At 42.1% G+C, this 20,096-nt stretch overlaps 4 protein-coding genes across 19 annotated transcripts in view; 1 reads left to right on the top strand and 3 right to left on the bottom strand.

Annotated features, from left to right (window-relative positions):
* The first annotated feature begins 102 nt into the window (after positions 1 to 102).
* Positions 103 to 3,324, top strand: uba5 (ubiquitin-like modifier activating enzyme 5). Its single transcript, XM_031850402.1, has 12 exons — positions 103 to 428; positions 577 to 622; positions 911 to 1,000; positions 1,117 to 1,226; positions 1,318 to 1,404; positions 1,491 to 1,575; positions 1,669 to 1,773; positions 1,897 to 2,024; positions 2,112 to 2,247; positions 2,353 to 2,431; positions 2,540 to 2,646; positions 2,845 to 3,324. Exons 1-12 carry the CDS (start codon positions 265 to 267, stop codon positions 2,920 to 2,922), a joined length of 1,215 nt encoding a protein of 404 aa, XP_031706262.1. The 5' UTR covers positions 103 to 264; the 3' UTR covers positions 2,923 to 3,324.
* nphp3 (nephronophthisis 3) lies at positions 2,081 to 12,236 on the bottom strand. 2 transcript variants are annotated; one of them, XM_031850401.1, is made up of 28 exons: positions 12,182 to 12,236; positions 11,636 to 11,968; positions 11,391 to 11,516; positions 11,151 to 11,301; positions 10,871 to 11,023; positions 10,465 to 10,598; positions 10,136 to 10,296; positions 9,881 to 10,037; positions 9,667 to 9,741; positions 9,366 to 9,539; positions 9,156 to 9,259; positions 8,725 to 8,839; positions 8,490 to 8,633; positions 8,287 to 8,384; positions 8,038 to 8,140; positions 7,847 to 7,929; positions 7,403 to 7,538; positions 7,068 to 7,232; positions 6,865 to 6,959; positions 6,663 to 6,785; positions 6,391 to 6,580; positions 5,980 to 6,221; positions 5,794 to 5,869; positions 5,572 to 5,699; positions 5,147 to 5,387; positions 4,913 to 5,038; positions 4,675 to 4,790; positions 2,081 to 4,560 (listed from the first exon to the last, which is right to left on the bottom strand). In XM_031850401.1, exons 2-28 carry the CDS (start codon positions 11,957 to 11,959, stop codon positions 4,392 to 4,394), a joined length of 3,909 nt encoding a protein of 1,302 aa, XP_031706261.1. In that variant the 5' UTR covers positions 11,960 to 11,968; positions 12,182 to 12,236; the 3' UTR covers positions 2,081 to 4,391. The 2 variants fall into 2 exon arrangements, with proteins under 2 accessions (XP_031706261.1, XP_031706260.1); XM_031850400.1 differs by having other exon boundaries at positions 7,403 to 7,541.
* A 757-nt stretch (positions 12,237 to 12,993) lies between these two features.
* On the bottom strand, positions 12,994 to 14,935 carry LOC116385197 (uracil nucleotide/cysteinyl leukotriene receptor). Its single transcript, XM_031850442.1, has 2 exons — positions 14,770 to 14,935; positions 12,994 to 13,949 (listed from the first exon to the last, which is right to left on the bottom strand). The coding sequence occupies exon 2, from the start codon at positions 13,925 to 13,927 to the stop codon at positions 13,028 to 13,030; it is 900 nt and encodes a 299-aa protein (XP_031706302.1). The 5' UTR covers positions 13,928 to 13,949; positions 14,770 to 14,935; the 3' UTR covers positions 12,994 to 13,027.
* Positions 14,936 to 15,070: 135 nt separating this feature from the next.
* Positions 15,071 to 20,096, bottom strand: part of kiaa1217 (KIAA1217 ortholog) — a 95,801-nt gene continuing 90,775 nt past the window's right edge. For 10 of the 15 annotated variants that reach the window (XM_031850432.1, XM_031850428.1, XM_031850426.1 and 7 more), the window contains 3 exons: positions 18,441 to 20,078; positions 17,786 to 17,917; positions 15,071 to 16,726 (listed from right to left, as the gene is read on the bottom strand). In XM_031850432.1, coding sequence (XP_031706292.1) covers positions 16,184 to 16,726; positions 17,786 to 17,917; positions 18,441 to 20,078 — 2,313 coding nt within the window. In that variant the 3' untranslated portion in view covers positions 15,071 to 16,183. The remainder of the gene's footprint in view (positions 16,727 to 17,785; positions 17,918 to 18,440; positions 20,079 to 20,096) is intronic. The other 5 variants (XM_031850440.1, XM_031850441.1, XM_031850431.1 and 2 more) reach the window with 4 other exon arrangements.

Consider the following 20,096-nt stretch of genomic DNA (forward strand, 5'->3'; position numbering starts at 1 on the left):
AATAATTTAACAGCCAGTCCATGTCCTCGTAAACCGTTGAAATAATCAGCTAATAACGTAGAAACAATTTGAGGTATTTGCAAACGTTACTCGTTTTCTACACGGACGTTATTTACGGGAACACACCTTCTGACTGCTGATTTGAGTTCTGAAGACGTGTACTTTCCGTACCGACATAGCCGTCTAGTTTGACCATTTGCTTTATTGTTATTTACAATATTACCTATATTTCGTTCACGTTGTTTGGAGATATTTGTTCTCCTGATGGCGACGGTCGAGGAACTGAAGCTGCGGGTGAGAGAGTTGGAAAATGAGTTGATAAAGTGTAAGCAGAAGCAGTGTGCCGTGGAGGATGCTCAAAGCCAGCGACTACACAGACCGAAGATTGACAAAATGAGCGCCGAGGTTGTGGATTCCAACCCATACAGGTGACTTTGTATTTTATACATTTCGTTTTTTGACAGAATTTGTCCGGGCTGATCTTAGCGCTAAGAGGCTACGCCTAATGACTCGCTCATCCCATATGGTGGTACTTCATAGACCACAATGCTAACCTCAGCTGTGTTGTCATTGCAGTCGTCTAATGGCTTTAAAGAGAATGGGCATCGTGCAAGATTATGAGGTATGATATATAAGTATTGTTCTTTATTCACTGCAGTTTGTTTTTGCTGTAATTATCACAATATTATACTAAGGTAATACTAAAACTATGGAAGAACAGACATTGTTCTTCAAGTCTATATCAATTTCAAAAACATGCCACTGGATATTAATACCAATGTGCATTTTAGTGCGATGAAATGCGGATGTATACAAACTTTCACGTGGGCATCCTTAAGGTTAAGTCTTTTTTAAAGACCATGTGACCTCATTACAATGATAAAATAATCATCTTGCAATATCCTGACAGAAAATCCGGACATTCACAGTCGCTGTGGTTGGTGTTGGGGGAGTTGGCAGTGTGACAGCTGAAATGCTCACTAGATGTGGCATTGGTAAGGTAATACAAACGTTTTTTCTTATTTCCTCTACATTGCCTTGTACCTGTTCATGTTGTTCAGTAGATTGTCTGCCTGTGCTTCCCCCCCAATCTTGTCTATGCTTGCGCCATCACAGTTGCTCCTCTTTGACTACGATAAAGTAGAGCTGGCCAATATGAACAGACTGTTCTTCCAGCCTCACCAGGCAGGCCTCAGTAAAGTGGAAGCTGCAGAACACACACTCAGGTATTCGATTGTTTAAATTAATCAAATTTCTCCCCCAAAATAGAGACATTAAGTTTATTTTTGCTTACATGTTCCTCGATTTACCCAACAGGAACATCAACCCAGATGTGTCATTCGAAACCCACAACTACAATATCACCACAATGGACAATTTTACACATTTTATGGAGCGCATCAGGTGAGCATTTCCTACTCTCCAGTTTCTAGTTTTACTATGCCTTAGTGATCCAAACCTTCACAACAGATTGTTCTGTGTCTTCCCAGTTATGGAGGGCTGGAAGAAGGGAAGCCGGTGGATTTGATCCTGAGCTGTGTGGACAACTATGAGGCCAGAATGGCTATCAATACAGTAAGTGCAGCACTGTCACAACATGTTATACACACTGTGCTTTGTACATGTTACCTTTGCAGATTGTATTTCATCTTATCTTGTTTGTCACAGGCCTGTAATGAACTCGGTCAGATCTGGATGGAGTCTGGTGTCAGTGAGAACGCTGTATCAGGACACATCCAGCTCATCATTCCCGGAGAGACGGCATGCTTCGCTGTATGTCCACACACAAACATCTTTTCTTTACACTGAAAATATATTCACCCTCTGCAATACTTGAACAACATTGCCCTGTGAGAAAAACAATTGTAATAGTTACAGTGTCATATCCTTTGATAGTGTGCTCCTCCTCTGGTGGTGGCAGCGAACATAGATGAGAAGACCCTAAAAAGAGACGGCGTGTGTGCTGCCAGCTTACCAACAACAATGGGCGTGGTCGCAGGCCTCCTGGTGCAAAACGTCCTAAAGTAAGATATATTTATTTATGAGCATTGGGAAACCTAAAGGTGGAAGGACTGTCTGTATAGTTAAAGGTAAATGTTGTTGTCTTTCAGGTTTCTGTTGAAGTTTGGAACCGTCAGTTATTATCTCGGCTACAACGCCATGCAGGACTTCTTCCCCACCATGGCCATGAAACCCAACCCCCAGTGTACTGACCGCCACTGCGGGAGACAACAGGAAGAGTACAAGGTGCGTGCTTGCGATGTAATATCTGCTAAAAGCCCTTTTTTATTTGCGGTGCTGCACCAGTTGGGAAAGCTAACCGCGTCTATCTGTATGAATGCTTCTCTTCAGAAGAAAGAAGCGGAGTGCCCAAAGGTTGAAGCTGTACAGGAAGTGGAGGAGGAGGTCGTACACGAGGACAATGATTGGGGTGAGCATGCAACAAACAACTATTCCATCTAACAGTGTCAGATCTGTCTTTGTACAATACAGTATATTGTCTTATGTGTATTAACAGGCACACCATTGTAACATGCAGGTATTGAACTAGTATCAGAAGTGACTGACGCAGAGTTACAGGCTGCTTCAGGCGCTGTGCCTGACCTCCCAGAAGGCATTACCGTGGCTTACACCATTCCAGTTGAGGTTAGTATTTGGTAACGCAACACAGCTTTGAAGGGCTTAACTGATAGTTTTACATGTTTGAGCTCATCAATCTAAAATATGTGAGATTATTACTGACAAATGCAGCATACGTTTTAAAATTGTAATTGTAAAGTAAATTAAATATTCACTGTGACAGATGATCAACTAAATTCTGACAATATTGTTTTCTCTTACCAGGAGACAGAACGTGGGGAGACAGTGGGGGAGACTGAACAGAGCCTAGAAGACCTGATGGCTCGGATGAAAAAGCTGTAGGCAACAATCTGAAGATGCTATTCAGAGAAGACATGCAGTTTCTCGTGCGTCTATTCCATTGGTTTATTTGATAACAAGCATCCTCGTAAAAAAGCCAATTAATAAACAATTACAGAGTTCAGCTAAAGAATGGAAATGCATGAAAAGTGCTTCTGATGACATTTCACACAACACCATTTGTAAAGTCCAGTCCAGTCAAATTTATAATTTGCTGACATACTAGGAAGGTGTTTAGCACTTGGAGTTGGTACGGTCTCTAATGAAATGTATACAAAGATAACATTGTCACAATGTGTATTTTCTACAGTTTTGATTAGTGAATACGTTTTCTGCCTACCTTTGTGTCATTCACTCAGCTTTAAAACAAACATCTGCTGTAACAGATTAAAACATTTAAACATGTTTAAGTTGTCTCAATTAAGTATTTATTAGATGGAATACAATCTTCTCGATATATTGGATGTGATTTTTGTTGTCCTGTACAGCTTTTACATATAATAACATTATATTAATACACAAATATATTTAAAAACTTAAGTTATAATAATGTGTTAATGTATCCCTTTGGGATTCACATACAAATCAAAGTCAAACAACAATGGAGTTAAAGTACTCCATTGTACTTTAACTTATGGCACTATCTTGGTTTTGGCCAATCCTTTACAATCCTTTTTGTTAATGAATAAATACACAGATATCTAGCTCTGCATAAACAGCATGAAATCTTAACCAGAGGTAAGACGTGGTCTCGGCTTGTTTTTGGACCCTTATCTTTGGTTCTACATTTTCTCTTTTTGGATCATGTACTCTATACTAGTAGGTAAACATGTAATGTAAACATAAATGGTATCTAAACATAAATATACACATTTTTCACAATACGCACATTTCATTTTAGCGACATTAGCGCTCTAAAATATTTCAGTCAGAACATCAGGAATTTGCAACAAATATGTGTGAGGTCTTAACAGTTTTGGTAAGGCATAATGGCAAAAATAAGTTGTATTGTTGTAAATATTTGACAATTTTTGAAAAAGTACATAGGGTATTATCTGCTGTACAGTGAAATCACAGAATGTGTCTGGTTATTAATTATGTTTTATGGGTTATGATATGCCAAACCCTCATAGCGTTCCATGCCAGCAAATTAGTCTGTGCAGCTAATTTGCTGATATGCACAGTATAGTCACGTAAATAGGAACAAAGTGTCTGAATCAGTGATAAATGTAAACTTGAGTTCCATAAGAAGTAGTGATATATAACTGAAGATCTTTACACACATGATTATGTAGGAAATATAAAAAAATACTTGTGGTAAATACACAGGTTTCACAGATTCATTAAACAGATCTCATTATTATACTGGCAGGTACAGTCTATTTGACCAAACCCTAAAACCTCCATCTAGACAGTAATCGCAGTGTGATGACCAGAACGGTTCCCCTGTGGCAATAAGTGTCTGAACAGAGTCACCTCTGGACATGTGGGATGGGAGCCGGTCCCCTCAGACTGAATGTGTCCCCACTGGAGGAGTGGCGGGACGGAGCGTTACCACACACCGACGACGGCTCCGCCTCCTTTATCTCCATCGCACGTTTGTAAAGCTCTGCTGCCTTCTCGAAGTCGCCCTCTTCATAGCTATTTACAAACGGAATAAAAAGGCAAGAAAGAAAAAATATTTTAAATGTAATTCAACATTCATGATTAAACTTCTGATTCGCCGAATGTTGAATGCAACCTCAAGTGCTGTACCTCAGCACAGCCAGGTTTTTTAGGGTCTCTCCGACCCGTGGGTGTGAGCGCCCCAAACTATCCTCATACACTTTCAGTGCTCGTTCATAAAGAGGCAAGGCTTCACTGTGCTTCTTCTGCCAAAGACAAAACAAATCTACAGTCAGCTTTGCTCTCTACAAATATGTGTAAATAGCTCTTAAGAAACAAGTCGGGAATATGTGGAACAGACTGAATGAAGTATAATGGACATTCTCACTAGTTGGCAGTAGATCACAGCCAGGTTGACCAGCGCCGTGGCCACACTGGGGTGTTTGAGCCCAAAACTTTTTTCCCTGATTTCGAGAGACAGCTCATACAGCGGCATAGCCTTTTCCAGCTTCCCCTGTACAACACACACACATCTCAGAAATCAGAGTCTCAGCCAACGACAAGCACAGAATGAGCTGTTCAAACATTAAAGTTTCATTGTCAACATGCACACGTGTCTCACTCTGCGTTTATAGAGCATGGCCAGGTGTTTGAGTGTGTATGCCAGTGAGGGGTGGTCTGGGGACAAGGCCGTCTTGCGGATGTCCAGCGCCCTCTCATACATGTCCTCAGCCGTCTCATACTCCCTCCTCTCTGTGTGCAGTGCAGCCAGGTTGTTGAGGGACTGCGCACAGTCTGGGTGATCCGGACCGAGGACGCGCTGACGCATCTCCAGAGAGCGGGTCAAGAATAACTTGGCTGCACTGGTGATGGCAAAGAGTGGGATTTAAGATATCTATTCAGACAAATAAAGACTAAAGAAACAAAAAAAATAAACAAGAATTAGGTAGAAGGTGCGATTTGAGGGAGACGCAATTACACAATTAATGTCCACAATGCAGAGTGTCTTTGTCTGTGTGCATTCCAGCTGCTACATGTATGCCTTACTCCATGTTGTTTTGGAGGTAGTACAGGACACCTAGTTCATTGAGTGTCTTGGCAGAGTCTGCAGTTTCTTTTCCCAGCGTCAGCTCTTCCAGCTGTAGGGCTCTGCGTCTCAACAAAGTGAAGCCGTACTGAAAGGAGGAATTGACAAAAAGATATGCACATCATAAAACAAATGATGCATACATGCATATGGAGAAGCATGTGGGTATCTGTGCTGCTTACCATATGACCTTTCTGGCGAGCAGTCTTCTGACGGATCTTCACTGACCTTTTCCTGAGTTTCTCTGCTTGTTCGTACCTGATTGTAAGAATGCCCGGTGTAAGCCATTAAACGAGGGCCTCTGTTATTATTATATTGGAAATTATAAATAACACCATGCACGTCAACAACAAGAGAGAACCATTTACTTGTTTTGTTTCTGATAGAGCATGGCAAGGGACTCCAGCTCTCGTGCTACGCTGGCATGCTCGGCTCCGTAGGCATTCTCACTTATCTCCAGGGCCTGCTTGTACAGCTGCTCAGCGTTGCCGTACTTCTTCCACTGAACATAAACCCCAGCCAGCTGGTGCAGGGAGCAAGCTACACTGGGATGGTCCGGGTCCAAGGCTGTCTCCCTAATCTCAAGGGACCTTTGTAAAGGTGCTACTGCCTACAAAAACAGAAAGAATCAAATACATATGCAATTGACAATATGTGCACTTTCCGAAACAGAAAACAAGAAAATGGCAGAAGAATATTGTCAAGTGAACAATTAACGTGTTTTTTTTGTGTGATTTGAAAGCTAATACTCATTCAAATATTGCAAGCGTGTACACTACCTGGCTAGGGAGGCCCAGGTCTTTGAGGAACCGTCCCAAGGTCTCATACAGGTTTGCCAGCTTGGTCATGCTGTCTTCGCTCTCACAGTTCTTCTCATAGTGTTTCAGGGAGTCAAAGTACTCAGTGGCCATGGAGCTTTTGTCTTTGCCCACATATTGCCAATAGGCTAGCAGCTCAGAGAAATGACCCCTAGAAAAAGAAAACACATACCGTCTAGACCCATACCTAAATAAATGTCCTGTATCAGCTTGTGTGTATGCATGCTTCTTACCTCTTGTAGAGGTTTTGGGAAACAAACAGGTTCAGGAGGCTAAGCTGTAATTTCGTCCTATCCTCCTGTTGCTGGAACAGCCAGGGCAGCTCATCTGCGACACGCCACGTAACCCGGTCCTGGCTACACGTACACAATGACATGAGTGGTACTGACAGAAGAAGGTGCGTTGTGTTGTATGAGGAGAAGATGAGTACTCTACCTGAGTTGTTGACTGAAGTACTGTATGAGTTTCTCTCTGTAAGCAGCTGAGCTACTTCCTCCACTCAGGAACTCCAACCTTACAGCTTCCCAAGCCTGAAAAACAAACACACACTTACAGACAAAAACTTCACAAAGGATATTATAGTTTTTTATGCATTTTGTATTTTGTGCTAAATATTCTACTGGCCAAAGCCCAGTTACCTGCAGGTGTTGGAACCTGATGAGCCCACAACGGAGGGTTACAATGCAGAGTCTGTTCAGACGGTAAAGCAGAGTGGACAGGATAGGCAACTCCAGTTCTGGGAAAAGGTCTAGCACCTCTGATTCACTCACTCCATTATGGCTGGCACACACAAGGCACAGAATCTAAGGAGAGACAAATAAATAAGCACATATTATTTTACTACATAGAGAAAGAAAATCCAGATTAAAGTAAACCAGAGAGAAATTACAGCAAAAAAACGGATGAAAACTAAACGTGACCGGTACCATGAAAACACAATACAACATGGTGACAGTGTAGTTTTGCAGGTCACCTCGGTCATAATGTGTCGCTCTCTGTCTGTGTTGAGGGAGTTCAGGGTGATCTTGAGTGCCAGACGGTAGAGTGACATGGTGTCCTGACACTGTAGACACTGCTCCAGGCCCTTCTCCAGTGACCAACCTGATATACTGCTGGCCAGTAACAAAACATGGACATTTTGCCAATCACAATTTAAAACTAACTTAGCCACACATTCAGAGACATCCACGTCAGACTTAGGAAGGGAAGACCATTTTTAACCCCCATAATGCATGTTTAAGATCCAGTACGGAATGGATTTACTCAACCAAAGTTCTCTGAAGCGAGTCACAGAAACTTCGACCATTATATAAAGATTTGCAATCATTGCAATGAAACACAAAGTTAACTCATTTTGTATCAGAATTGTTCTGCGATGGTAACTACATTTAGAATCGTGAAACCAGAGGTGACTAACCTGATGATCATTCTTGCCAGTAGTGTGACATACAATGCATTGCAGGTTGATGCAGAGCGACAATGCCTTTCTAGCTTCTTCTCCTGGAACAAAGATACAACATTTAATTGTGGCATTCTCCCATAAACGTATTTCTGCTAACAATTCCAAATGTCTCTCCACACTTTCAAATCCTCTGGATGATAACTGACCTGGTCCTTGGTCAGTTTGAGATCCAGGCTCTGGCACTCTGCATTGACAATGCTCCTGACCTCCCTGGGACTCAGTGGGTCTAAGTGGAGTGTGGGCCATAACCTAATAAGGCATGCTCACTGAATTATGAATGGCAATACTACAGGAGCATATTTAGAAACATATACCACTGCATGGAAATATATAGCAATACAACACATGTACAGTAAATTGACTGGGATGTTTAGAAATCAAACTGTGGGTTTCACCTCCAAGCTTGAGGACAAGTCTCAACTTTGACAGATACCACCACCCGGACGTTGACAGGCAGAGGGTCAATTAGCCACTTCATGTGTCTTTCTGCTTGCTGAAAAAAGTAGAAAAATAGTAGTGTTAGAAGCTATTCTGTAAAAAAATGAATTATTCTCAAGGTGACTGAAACAAAACAGTAATCGTCTAATCTGGAGTGTACCTGTATTTGGTCAATGGAGTCGATGATGATGATAATGTTCCCTTGATGGCGTGCTGATAGTCTTTCAAGCCAGCGGGGAAACTCCTCTAAGATCTTACTGGGCTCCATCGACAAGCCGGAAATGGACCAGAAGTGCTGCAGCAGCTATGTGACAACAGACAGAAAACACATTCCCACAGTTATTCAGCGAGACTGTCTTTAGTCTCTAGAAGAGCCACTGAGAGAGACCCCTTACTTTGACTGTGAGGCGTTTGATAATGAGAACCGGCTCCGAGCTTGTGGAAAGCGGGCGGCCAACAAAATGATAGAGGAACAAGGTGTTGGGGGACTGCTTCTGCTGCTGCTCGATCCTGAAAAGGATTAAAGAACGAAGATTAGACAAACCTTACAGAAAGTCCTGTTCCTTGATGACACATCACACCATTAAAAAGAGCTGAAAACAACACCTTTTACAGAGTGGGTCTTATTAAGTTCTTAAGAAGATAATGTAACATAAACATAATGTTTGAATTATTTTTGTCCTTGTGCCATTTTTCCAGAAAGCTAGTAGAGCGAGCGGAAATTGACCAAAACAGGCCTAAAAGTGTTAAATTAGGAGAACTACTCAACATACCACAAAAGCATACAAAAAAAATATTACACTGAACTGAATGAATAAGTTCTCACCATTTGGAGAGCAGGAGAGACTTCCCTGAGCCTGGACCACCAGACACCAGCAGAGGTGGGGTGGGAGGTGGAGCAGCTATCATGTCATTTAAACGATCTATGTACTGAGAAGGACACCAGGTACAACACAGTCTTACAGTGATTACTGACAGTATTAGACTGGAAGACAAGATTAAGAGAGCTAAAAAGAGGGGGGAACATCTGTTCTACCTTCTGGAAGCCTAACTGAGAGGTGGTGCTGCTGCTACAGGCCTGCTGGTAGGACTCAATCTGTTCCTGCTCATCATGCAGGTCCCACAGCACATCTCCTGAGTCCTCCTCACGTCCCTCCTCCATCCCAGAGTCCGTAGAATCAACATCTGCTCCTTCAAGTCCCAGCAACTCCTACATAGTGAGAGTAGAAGTGGAAGTTCAAACACCGACACGGACGGGAGGATTGAACATATATCACCATGCATACCCAACTTGCAATTGTATCGATGTAAAGACTGATGTTGCTGATAGTCTGTACCTGTTTGATGACTTTCTCCAGTTGCAAATAAATGAGGTGAGCTCCCTCCTCTGCAGAACCACTATGATCCACCACCTGGGTTAATGTTCAAAACATGTAAGCGCAAGCACTGTGTGGCATCGAGCAACCAGGAAAATACAGAATGTCAACTTTAAAAAGCAATAAACAAACAACTTCTGCTTTAATTTAATAAATATACGGCACGCACACAAACCTTGACTTTAGCAGCCTTGTCTGCAGCATTGATCCTTTCTAGCAGTTGCCTTGTGGGTCCAGTCAAATTGTGATCTTCTTCAGTCCTGAGGTAGAGCACCAGTGGATGGCCATCCGGATTCTTCACAAACGCCTCGTCACAATCCTCCACCACAGAGCTACACACGTGCATGAATATTGTTAGACCACATAATACAAGTACAATCTTAAATACATGGGGGATATACGATGGGGATAGGTAGAGGACTGACTGTACCTAGTGACAGTAGATTTGACAAGAAGCACACACACGGAGCTCCTTTCAATCTCCTGCTTGCGCTCCACAGCGTATGAGGCAGCATTCTCCTCTGGGAAGCAGACATTCAGGTAGAAATGGCCGAGACCTTCGCACATTCTGCGTAACACAGGTGAATGTTTCTGTAATGAAAACATGAGGAAAAGATTTACCAGTCAACAAAAGTAATTTTAAGTCCAATTTTAAGTCCAAGAAACGGCGCTATTAATGAAAAACACAATAGTGCCACAATATAATAATCAACAATAACACAATATTCATAGTTTGTCCACAGTGCCCATTAAACCAACCTTAATAAAGACATCAAGCTCAGCGTTGGTCTCCTGGGTAAAGATTAGGTAGCAGCGCACTGTGTTGCTCCACAAGGCCTGGGGAACGTGAGGTGAGACCTGAAGCAGACTGGCCACTGCAGCATCCCAGTCATCTGACACAAAACACACATGAAAAGTTGCGATACAAACATTAGGAGATAAGTGAATGCATACTTCAAAAGCTATCCGTATGTAAACGTAACTATACACCCATTAAAAAGTTATAATAAGTAGGTAATGTATGTAGGGGTCAATTTCTCTAAAGGTAAAATTAGTTTTCCAGCCACTATGGCCATGGGGTAAAGATATTTGATTACCTCCGTGTTTCCTAAAACCCACGTCATAATGCCTCCCTTCTTTCTACAGACTTTTGAAGTTTACTTACCTCTGCTCACATTTGCAAAGGGTCCCTCCACATCTATCAAACTGTTGGCAAATTCCGGTCCTCGAAAGGTCTGTTGCAACTGCATCATGCTCCCCATGGAGGGCTCACTTCCCAGCACACCACCAGACCAGTACTCACACTGTGTCCCTACAGCTGAAGACATACAGTGAATACATAATACAAGGCTTTGGAAGATTTCATCATAAAAAAAACAAGACCTTAAATTACATACTGGAAGGATGGATCCATGAATAAAACATGGTGGATTTCTGGGTCTTACCAGTAACAGTGGTTTGGTTGTCATCTGAGTCAGAATCATTTGGGTCATAGACCTGGATGCCCTGAGCCTGCAACTGCTGCAGTTTGGCCTCCAAGTCCCTCTTGGCCCGCAGGAGATCCTGAATTTCCTTTTCTTTTGTCTCCCGGAAAATCTGGTGGTCATGTATTTAGCCAATTGGTTAGCGTTGCAATAACGATTACTGGAAAGAATGCTCTTCAGTAACACGTGGTTTGGTTTTACCTTGAACTGTCGTTTTACTTTGTCCCTGTCATGTTCAAAGGTGGCAGCTCTCTCCATAGCTTGATACTTTGCCTCAAGAGCACTCTCTTTTTCTCTGAGGATCTTCTGGTAGGTCTTCTGCAGAGCCTGAACATGAACATCATCATAAGAAATGTTAAAACTGTTAAATGTTGCCGCCTTTAAGCTTGTGCTTTGATAAACTAGTATCATCTGAATCTCAGTAGTCTCCTGTTAATTCATTTCACCTGTAGCTCAGCTCTCAGCCTCTTGTTCTCCTCATCCACCTTGGCCTCCTTCTTTTGCATGGACGAGATCTCGTTATTCTTGCTGACACGGAAGATTTCATACTCTTTACGGAGTCGTTCATACTCGGCAGCATACTCTAGATCCACAGAACCTGTGGATTTGAAACTAGCCCCAATCACCCGAGGTCCTCTGCGAAAGGAACTGCGCAGGAGTCGGGCTTTGGGCTTGACCTCCACTGGTATCTCACAGGCTTCCCCTCCTTCGCCCCCATATCCATCCTCAATTACCTCTCCTGGACTGACCAAAGAGGATGCGGTGCCCATGGTGGCAGCCTGTAAAGACAGTTGTACATAACTTTAGTTAGCTAACTATAGCTAACGAAACATCTGTCCAACGCGCTCGCCACGACATTAATTAGTTTAAAGACTAATAGAACAAGACAATCATTTATCTACGTATTTAGCTTCGACAGAATATAGACTAAAACACCAACTCTTGGTGAAAACATATGAAGCTACGTTAAACAAACAGAAGAATACACTCACGGTCCGCTCCCTTCACAGCTTCTTCCTGGCTGCCTTGGTAACAAGTCATAATACGGGTGCTCGCAGGAGTCAAACTGGGTAAAAATCAATCTTCTTAAATACTTGGAGTACTATAACTGTACAAAGCCCATCTCGCAGGTACTGTATTACGCCAAATATTATGTTATAGTAGTAATAGCAATAGTTATTGCAAATTGTAGTCATGTATTTTTTTAAGTCAAAATACACTTATTGCAGTAAAATGTGTTATGGGCAATGCATTGCCCTGCAGAACTATTTTGTAAGGGCGTGGGTCTGTACTAAGTAACTATATAGGCTTAGATGTAAGTTGTACTGCATAAAATATGTTATCTACTTAAAAATAAAGTGTGGTAACCTTGACTAAAAATATCTGACTAAATTTAACTTGTGCCACTATGTCTTGGACGAGTTGCTGACAAGATGAAGTAGTCGCTGATAATTTATTTAACTTCCTCAAAAAGTTATCGAACATTACAACGGAAATGTGTCATTGTAACACATATGTCTTTAATGTAACATCTCAACTACTGTAAAGTGGAAGTTTTGTATCATTAATATTTAGGTTACCATAAAAAATCAAGATAAATCTTACATTCAATTACACAAAAATGTTTTGCTGGTAAATGATCAAGTGTCCTACAGACCAACCAGAGGAGTATCTTTCACCTACTAAGGCTGTTCAAAGAGTCTATGTTTAGCACCAGTGACCATTCAACCAAGCTTGAATGCATTCGTGTCTGAACACCTCTCGAATGATACAAAAAGAGCACAGATTGTCTTAAAATATTTATTATCTACAAAATATTTGTTGCTTATTGATCATCTTCATCTTTTACAGAACAGCTGAAGCATTTTGTCCTTGTATGAACGGTTCAGGAAGAAATACATCACAGGATCCAGTACACCACTAACACAGGTCAGTGCAGATGTGATCCGATTGGCTATACCCAGTGACTCGTGCCTTGCTGCAGTCATATGATCGTGGCTTCCAATGTAGATTACCCTGTTCACATGGTAGGGCACAAATGCAAACAGGAAGTTCATCACAACGAGGATGATCATTCTTATAGCTTTGTCCTTCACTGGCCGTTGCTTGATTGCCCTTAGTTTCAGCAAAATCAGTATGTAGCAAACCACTATGGTGGTGAGGGGAATAATAAATGCCACAATAGTGGAAACTAAAGCCATGTGAGATGTCCTTTCTAGGTACAGTTTGTTGCAGATGCCAGTTGAGTTGTTGGTCACATTCTTTTTAGAGAAAAGTATAGGACTCATAGACACAATAACTGTCACCCAAAGTATGCCAACTGCAATCTTTGCATACATAGCCTTTCTCACTGTGTGGGATTTTATGGCTAAAACCACAGCCAGAAATCTGTCCAGGCTGATGAAACTCATTAAGTAAAGGCTGCAGTACATGTTAAGGTAAAAGAGGAAGCCTGCTAGTTGACAGAGGACATGTCCGAAAGGCCAGTAACCATTGGACAGGTGGTAAATTATACGCATGGGTAAAATGAGAACGTAAGAGGTGTCTGCTACAGACAGGTGCCTCAGGAAGACCTTAAATGGAGACGTGCTCTCTTGGCAAAAGAAGGTCCACAGCGCCAAGACATTCCCAGGCACAGCCATGATGAAAATCAGGATGTAAAATGTAGAAAATAGAATGTTCTCTTGGTGGGAGTCACTGCCATAGAAGCCCGGTATCTCGTCCTCTGAGATGTTCATTGTTGTTGTGGAGAGGATCAGCCTGTTGCAGCATAGACACAAATAACCTGTTATGATGATAGCGTTGTCAAGTGATTCACTAAATCACACATTGTGACATCATAACAAAACTAAGCATGCAAGATGCATGTGACAAAAAGATGATTTTCATGTGACAAAATATAAACCCACATCCAAAATCATATGTTAATGAGGCTTATTAGAAAGAGGAAATATCCTCGAAAGGCCAAAATGAAACCAGTTTTGCAGAACACACTAACTATTTTAATCAGCTAACTGCAGTTACAGATTAACAACTTTAAAGTGATGAGAAAAAAGTGTTTATCAGATAGTTTAAGATTTAAAAACATTTCCAGACTCACAAAATATAAAAATTAAATTATGAGAAACAACTTTAAAAGTCTTTATTTTCTTTTATGGCAAACAATATCTGGTCATGTATTTCCTCTTAACTTACCTTGATGTGATGAACTGCAATATACATGATCCAGTGCAAGAAGTATCACTAAGTATACCAATGTAAATTAACATATTGGCACCTTAGTTAATGGTTTCAAAATTAGATTTTAAAGAAGAATAAACTAAATTTGGTGCTCTGTGGCAAATAAAACAAATTAATGTTTCAGTAGTTTAAATACTAAAATTTACAAAAGGGTACACGCTTCAACATGATTAGTAGTTAATCACCACCTCTGTCCTTTACTAATTAATCATGTATTCAGAGCAAGATTGTATAAGTAAATGTAGGGCATCAAGCCCTCACATGTAGCACTATCAATAAGCATTAGTCAGAATCAGGATCAGTATTATTATTATCAGTATTATTGATATCATATTCTTACCTTTTAATTGTCGAGATACTTAATTCAGAAGAATGCAGAATTCCTATTGACTAGCAGTGGAAAAGCACTACTGTGAGAAGAGCCAGGTGAAGTGGAAGTGAGAACTAGAGTATGGCTCTGTTGTGTGTGTTTTTTTTTTTTATAACTATACACGCACACACTCACACGCACACACACTCGCGCAAACACGTGCAAACACACACACACACACACACACACACACACACACACACACACACACAAATTAGACTCAAGCTAAAAGAATTCAACAGGAAGCCAGAAACAAAACTCAAAAGCTCAATGCATTACAAGCATGCAAGTCTTTATTTTTGCTACTCCAACACAGTTTTTGTCTTTACCACATTGCTCCTTTATAGTATGATTTAAAGCTTTACAAAAATGAGAGAAAACCAGATATTTACAAAACCTATTTGTGCAAACATAATTCTTTTTTTTACATCACTCTCCTAAAGTATTTGAAAGGCATGCATACAAATAAACTTTGGTATGTTAACAAAACTACTTATTTTCTTAGTATAAGCATCTATGTACATGTGGTAGAACTGATTTACTTTGTTTTAGTACAGTTTACATTTAGACAACAATACATGTTAACTTAACAAACCAAGACCAACAGTACAAACACTGAGGTCAACACTTCAGCCATCACATCAAGAGAGTGCATGTAAATTCCCCTAAATCTTGTGACTGGGTTAGGCCTGAAGTGAGTCATTGTCCAACAACTTTGGCAAATAGGCACACTAAAATGAAAACTTGTATTACTTATGATACCAGTTTTACAAATCTGTAAAAGAAATTGGCAGTTCATATGGGTGAAAAATGTGAAAATATTCTTAGAAAACAGAAGTTAATAATGAGTTCAACTTTAACGTGTCTGTATACATTATGTATACACTCATAAAAGGCATTTACAAGGGCTGTGTTGAATGTCTGACAACTTAAGAAATATACTATGGTTATTCAATCTCTGGTTTGAAAAATAAAACACATTTTTTACATGGTACTTCGTGATTGTACATCAACTCTATATTCCCTATTCATAGCTACAGCAAGAAAAATAGATTTCCAACACCACGAGAGCCTTCCACTTTCATCTACAAAGTGGTAAAACTAAACATTTTTTTAGTTCCATTACAAAATATTCTTGACAGAACATGTGGTACACCTCCAAGAAAGAATCAGAATCCAAGTAAATATTTTTTCAAAAATGGAAATTGCAATTCAAAAGAGATAGAAGCATTGGTGTGAGAATGCCAGTGTCAAATAAAACATGAAGTGCATCACTTAATACTTTTACAGGAACTGAAAAAAAAACAACAAACCAAAACAATACAAAATGAAACATGACCAGCTCTACCTGCTATGCGGTAAAGCCAGAGGGGCCATAATGGGGCTAAGTGGTGTCCTTTGCTGCTGTGGCTGTTGGGATGCAGGATTTGCCGCTGCTGCCGTTGTGGGACCTGTAGCTGGTGAAGCTGGGCGTGTGTATGGTGCGGATGCTCTTTCCACCTGGGCCCAAAGGAGTGGGCGACAGAGGGGAGGGGGAGGAGGAGGAGGAGGATGAGGAAGAGGAGGAGAATGAAGAGGAGGAGGAGGAGTGCACTCGACCATTCTGAGTCTGCGAGGAGAACGAGAGAGCTTTACCTGTGTGCTGTGGGGGTGTGGGGAGTTTAAGGGATCCGTTAGACAGGGAGGGGATGTGGGAGGAGGGTTGGGAACCGGAACGAGGAGCGTGAGAGGACAGGATGTTGGATTTTATTACAGAGGAGGAGGAGGAGGAAGAGGAAGGGTTAATGGGATTAGTTGCATCTGAGTTTTGCACAGACTGGGAGCTGCCTTTAGTAGAGCTAGGATAAAAAGCAGGGATTTTAGAGGTGGGTATAGTAGGGGAAGTAGTTTTATGATCCCCTCCCACTCTTTTAGCACTTCCGTTAGCCTGCAAACAGAGATGCCAAAACAGATACTGGTTGTCAAAAAAGAAATCTGGTCAAATAATACATATAAAAGGCAAGACGATGTTAAAAAAAACTACAAGTTATACACATAGAAACGCACTAAGACTACACAAACATTGATATCACTGAGACACAACTATGAATACCAAAACATAAACAGGTCTGTTTTTACTAGGTTAAATGAAGAGTGAGACACATTGGACTGAGAGACATGTTACCAAGAAACAGAACACTGCAAAGGTTAGACCGTGCGATGGCGGACAGGAGGGACATCTCCACAGACTGCTCGTGTTAGAGTTAGGCCTCGTAAAGGGGCTGTGGGGGGAGATTCACAAGGTAAAGATGCATAGGAAGGCCGGAGAGAAATTGATAACAGGCTTAGGAGTTTGAAGAGTGGGAGCAGACAGGGGAGATGTGGGCTGGTATTCCACTGAAACTGACGGTGCAAGATGGTGAGTTGTGGCTTGGTCTTGAGGGTAAGGAAATATATCACGTGAGGTTAATTAAGAAGCTGTGCAGTAATGTTGGGTTGAGCAGAGGTGCATTGTGAGAAGGGAGGAGCATAGCCGAAAAGTCAGTTAGGTTTGTATTTTAACATTTAGCCACAAGCATCCTGGGATTTGGCAACACTGTTTAGGAACTCAGCTGTGATGGGAACGGGAGATGTGATGACAACTCAGATGATGACAGGGTAGGATTCCGCTTTTCTTTGCCATTTTTCCTTTTTTTTTTTTTGTTTTTTTGTTTAGTCACCAACACAGTGAAAACCATGAGCAGTGTGGACATGCAAAAGCATACAGTACAGTGATGTTATGGGGTAACAGTCAAAAGTCAAACATGCCTTCTTGTCAGAGCAGACTCGAGAGAAACATTAACAAATCCACAGTTGTCACCACGGTGACTTTATTTCTTTTTTTAAAACACTTGAAATCTCACAGCATTGAGAGTCTTTTTTCCCCTCTAATAACACATGCCTCATGTTTTTGATCCCTATACGTTTGATTCCTCTAGTCTCTGGTAAGGCCCTACAGTAAAACTACCTGTCGGAACTGCCTCTGAGCGTCCTGCAGTTTTTGCTGTTTTCCTGCTTTGTCAGTAGTACCCGGCGACTGCCTGGACTTCGCAGACAAAGGGACGGGCATCCGACTAGTAGGGGAAGCGACACTGGTGTTCTGCAAGGGGATCCAAACGAAAAACAAAACAAGAAAATAAACAAAAGAAAGAAAAAAACACACACCACAGAGGAAGTATGAAAAATCAAGGCACCGACAGGTAACACCTTAACGATTAACACCAGTGAGAGATCATGCACCCAGTGGGACCATACACCTTAAAGTCAATACACAGTAGTACATGCAGTCAAGAATAAGGAAGATGTCAGAGCTCAATCATCATGAGAGTGTTTTTGATGATGAATTGCCACTTGCTGAAAACCTCAGAGGTTTAGCAATGAACTGAAGGAGAAACACGGTAGCCAGGAACCCAACAAAATGCCACCCCCAATCATGTCACCATGATTTCACAGAGAGAGAGAAAGCCACGGGGGGCATTTCCAACGTTTCGAAGCACCTGTGGAGTGGATTAATGATTTTGTAATTTCAGTGGTTAGGGTTGGAGTGAAGGTAGGTTGTAAACTGAAAAAGTAGGACCCAAAGCCTCCCGGAGCAACAAGAGCTAGAGAGAAACCTGTCGTACGGTGGTGGGCGCACTGGGGACAGTGGTGGTGGTTGTGGTAGTAGGGATGACTACAGGGCGAGGAAGCAGTTGAGGTTTAGTCTTCTTCAGCAATGGATTTTTGCTGGGTATCTTAGGACCTGGCCCTCTGGAGGTAGGGAGAGAGGAAGACCTCTTCAGCCCCACTCCTTCTGAGCTTGTCCCATACTCTGCTTTAGCTTCCTCTGTGCAGACTGGCTCCCCAGGGCAGTGTGGTCCCATCTCACTGATGGTGGTCTCCAGCTGCTTGATGGTCTGCTCCAGGCTGTCCAGTGTCTTGTAGGTGTTCTTCCGGATCTCGTCCGTCCTGTAGAGGGAGTCGGAGTTCTGCCTCTTCAGCGCGGCTGAGCCTGTTGCCTTGGGAGCGTCTGCAAAGGATTTTGAGCGTGTAACCTCAAATCTCTTAGCTTCTTTGTGCTGCTTGATAGTACCGTCGGTTTCCTCCTCATCTTCATAGACAACCACCTGTATAGTCTTCTTCCCTGACTTGGTGCCAGTGCGAATCGCCTGGGTCAGCGCTGCCAGCTGTTTCGTAGGGAACCTAAATTTGAACTTCTTCTTAACATCCTGCTTAGCACTATTTGACTCTAAGTTCCCTCCACTGTCCGTGAGCTCAGATATTGATGATGAAGATGAGGATGATAATATGTGGTCTGCAGTGACCGTTGAAGTGCTGACGTTCTTGCCATCAACCACCTCGGTCCCTCCCGCTTTAACCTGCAGCCCACCGCTCCTCTCGGTGTCCGACTCCTCGCTCTCCTCCTCGATGCACTCTGCTGCAAGCATCCTGTCCAGGTCGTCCTCAGATTCAAAGATGGTGGACAGGCGCTTGTACGCTGAACGGATGTCCATAGGCTCGTCAAAAATGATGATGACAGGCTTGTTGTTGAAGCCATTATCCTGTTGCGCATTGGGTCCTGCTGTGGTGCTCCCTCGGTAAGTTGCATTACCTACAGTAACAGTCTGGACACCTTTCTTGGCATTGACCAGTTCCTGGTACTCGCCGCAGGAAAGGGCCTGAACTTTGGTGTTAGTGATCATAAATGCTATGTTGTCAGGGGGTGGAGGTGCCTCTTCTCCAGGCAAGTCTTGACTAAGACTAGCCTCCTCATTACACTCCTCACGATTATATTTAGATTCTGGTGGATCACTGTCCTCACTTGGAGCCTTTTTTGGTGGAGCAACAGAACTTTTAGGCACCACTCTTATGGTACTGGTTGCTGTGGTAGCCGCAGGCTCGGGTATTATATTTTTATTAGAAGAAACACGTTGCTGGATGACTTTACTTTTCTTTTCAGTGTTAATTTTGTTGAGGATTTTTCCCTTCTCCATTTCTGCACTGGTCTTCAAGGATTCGGAGCGTTTAACTTGCATCCTTGGAAGTTTGAATCCTTTCAGTCCCACAGGCTTAGGTGATATAGGTGGAGGTGTTACAGGCGGGGGTGATTTGGGTGGTGGAGACAGTGGCTGCTGCTGCTGCTGGCTTGGAGAATTGTCGTTAACATTGACATTTGACACCTGTGATGGAGGCTGTGTGGGCTCTCGGTGTTCGGGGGTTTCCTCTGTTCCTGAAGGGGCTGGATGCTCTTTGGGAATCTGACCAGTCACATAGTATATGACCTGAGAAATGAAGAAGTA

Source organism: Anarrhichthys ocellatus, unplaced genomic scaffold (assembly GCF_004355925.1).
Source record: "Anarrhichthys ocellatus isolate YVR2014 unplaced genomic scaffold, GSC_Weel_1.0 scaffold10, whole genome shotgun sequence".
NCBI lineage: Eukaryota > Metazoa > Chordata > Actinopteri > Perciformes > Anarhichadidae > Anarrhichthys > Anarrhichthys ocellatus.

Bases quoted from the DNA above. Each gene is read 5' to 3' on its own strand.
- uba5 (XM_031850402.1), top strand. From the start codon at position 265: ATGGCGACGGTCGAGGAACTGAAGCTGCGGGTGAGAGAGTTGGAAAAT. The intron at 1,227-1,317 runs GTATTCGATTGT...TTTACCCAACAG, and splicing joins GCTGCAGAACACACACTCAG to GAACATCAACCCAGATGTGT. The intron at 2,647-2,844 runs GTTAGTATTTGG...TTCTCTTACCAG, and splicing joins CTTACACCATTCCAGTTGAG to GAGACAGAACGTGGGGAGAC.
- LOC116385197 (XM_031850442.1), bottom strand. From the start codon at position 13,927: ATGAACATCTCAGAGGACGAGATACCGGGCTTCTATGGCAGTGACTCC.
- nphp3 (XM_031850400.1), bottom strand. From the start codon at position 11,959: ATGGGCACCGCATCCTCTTTGGTCAGTCCAGGAGAGGTAATTGAGGAT. The intron at 8,634-8,724 runs GTAAGGGGTCTC...GTTGTCACATAG, and splicing joins TCAAACGCCTCACAGTCAAA to CTGCTGCAGCACTTCTGGTC. The intron at 8,385-8,489 runs GTACACTCCAGA...TACTTTTTTCAG, and splicing joins ACTCCATTGACCAAATACAG to CAAGCAGAAAGACACATGAA.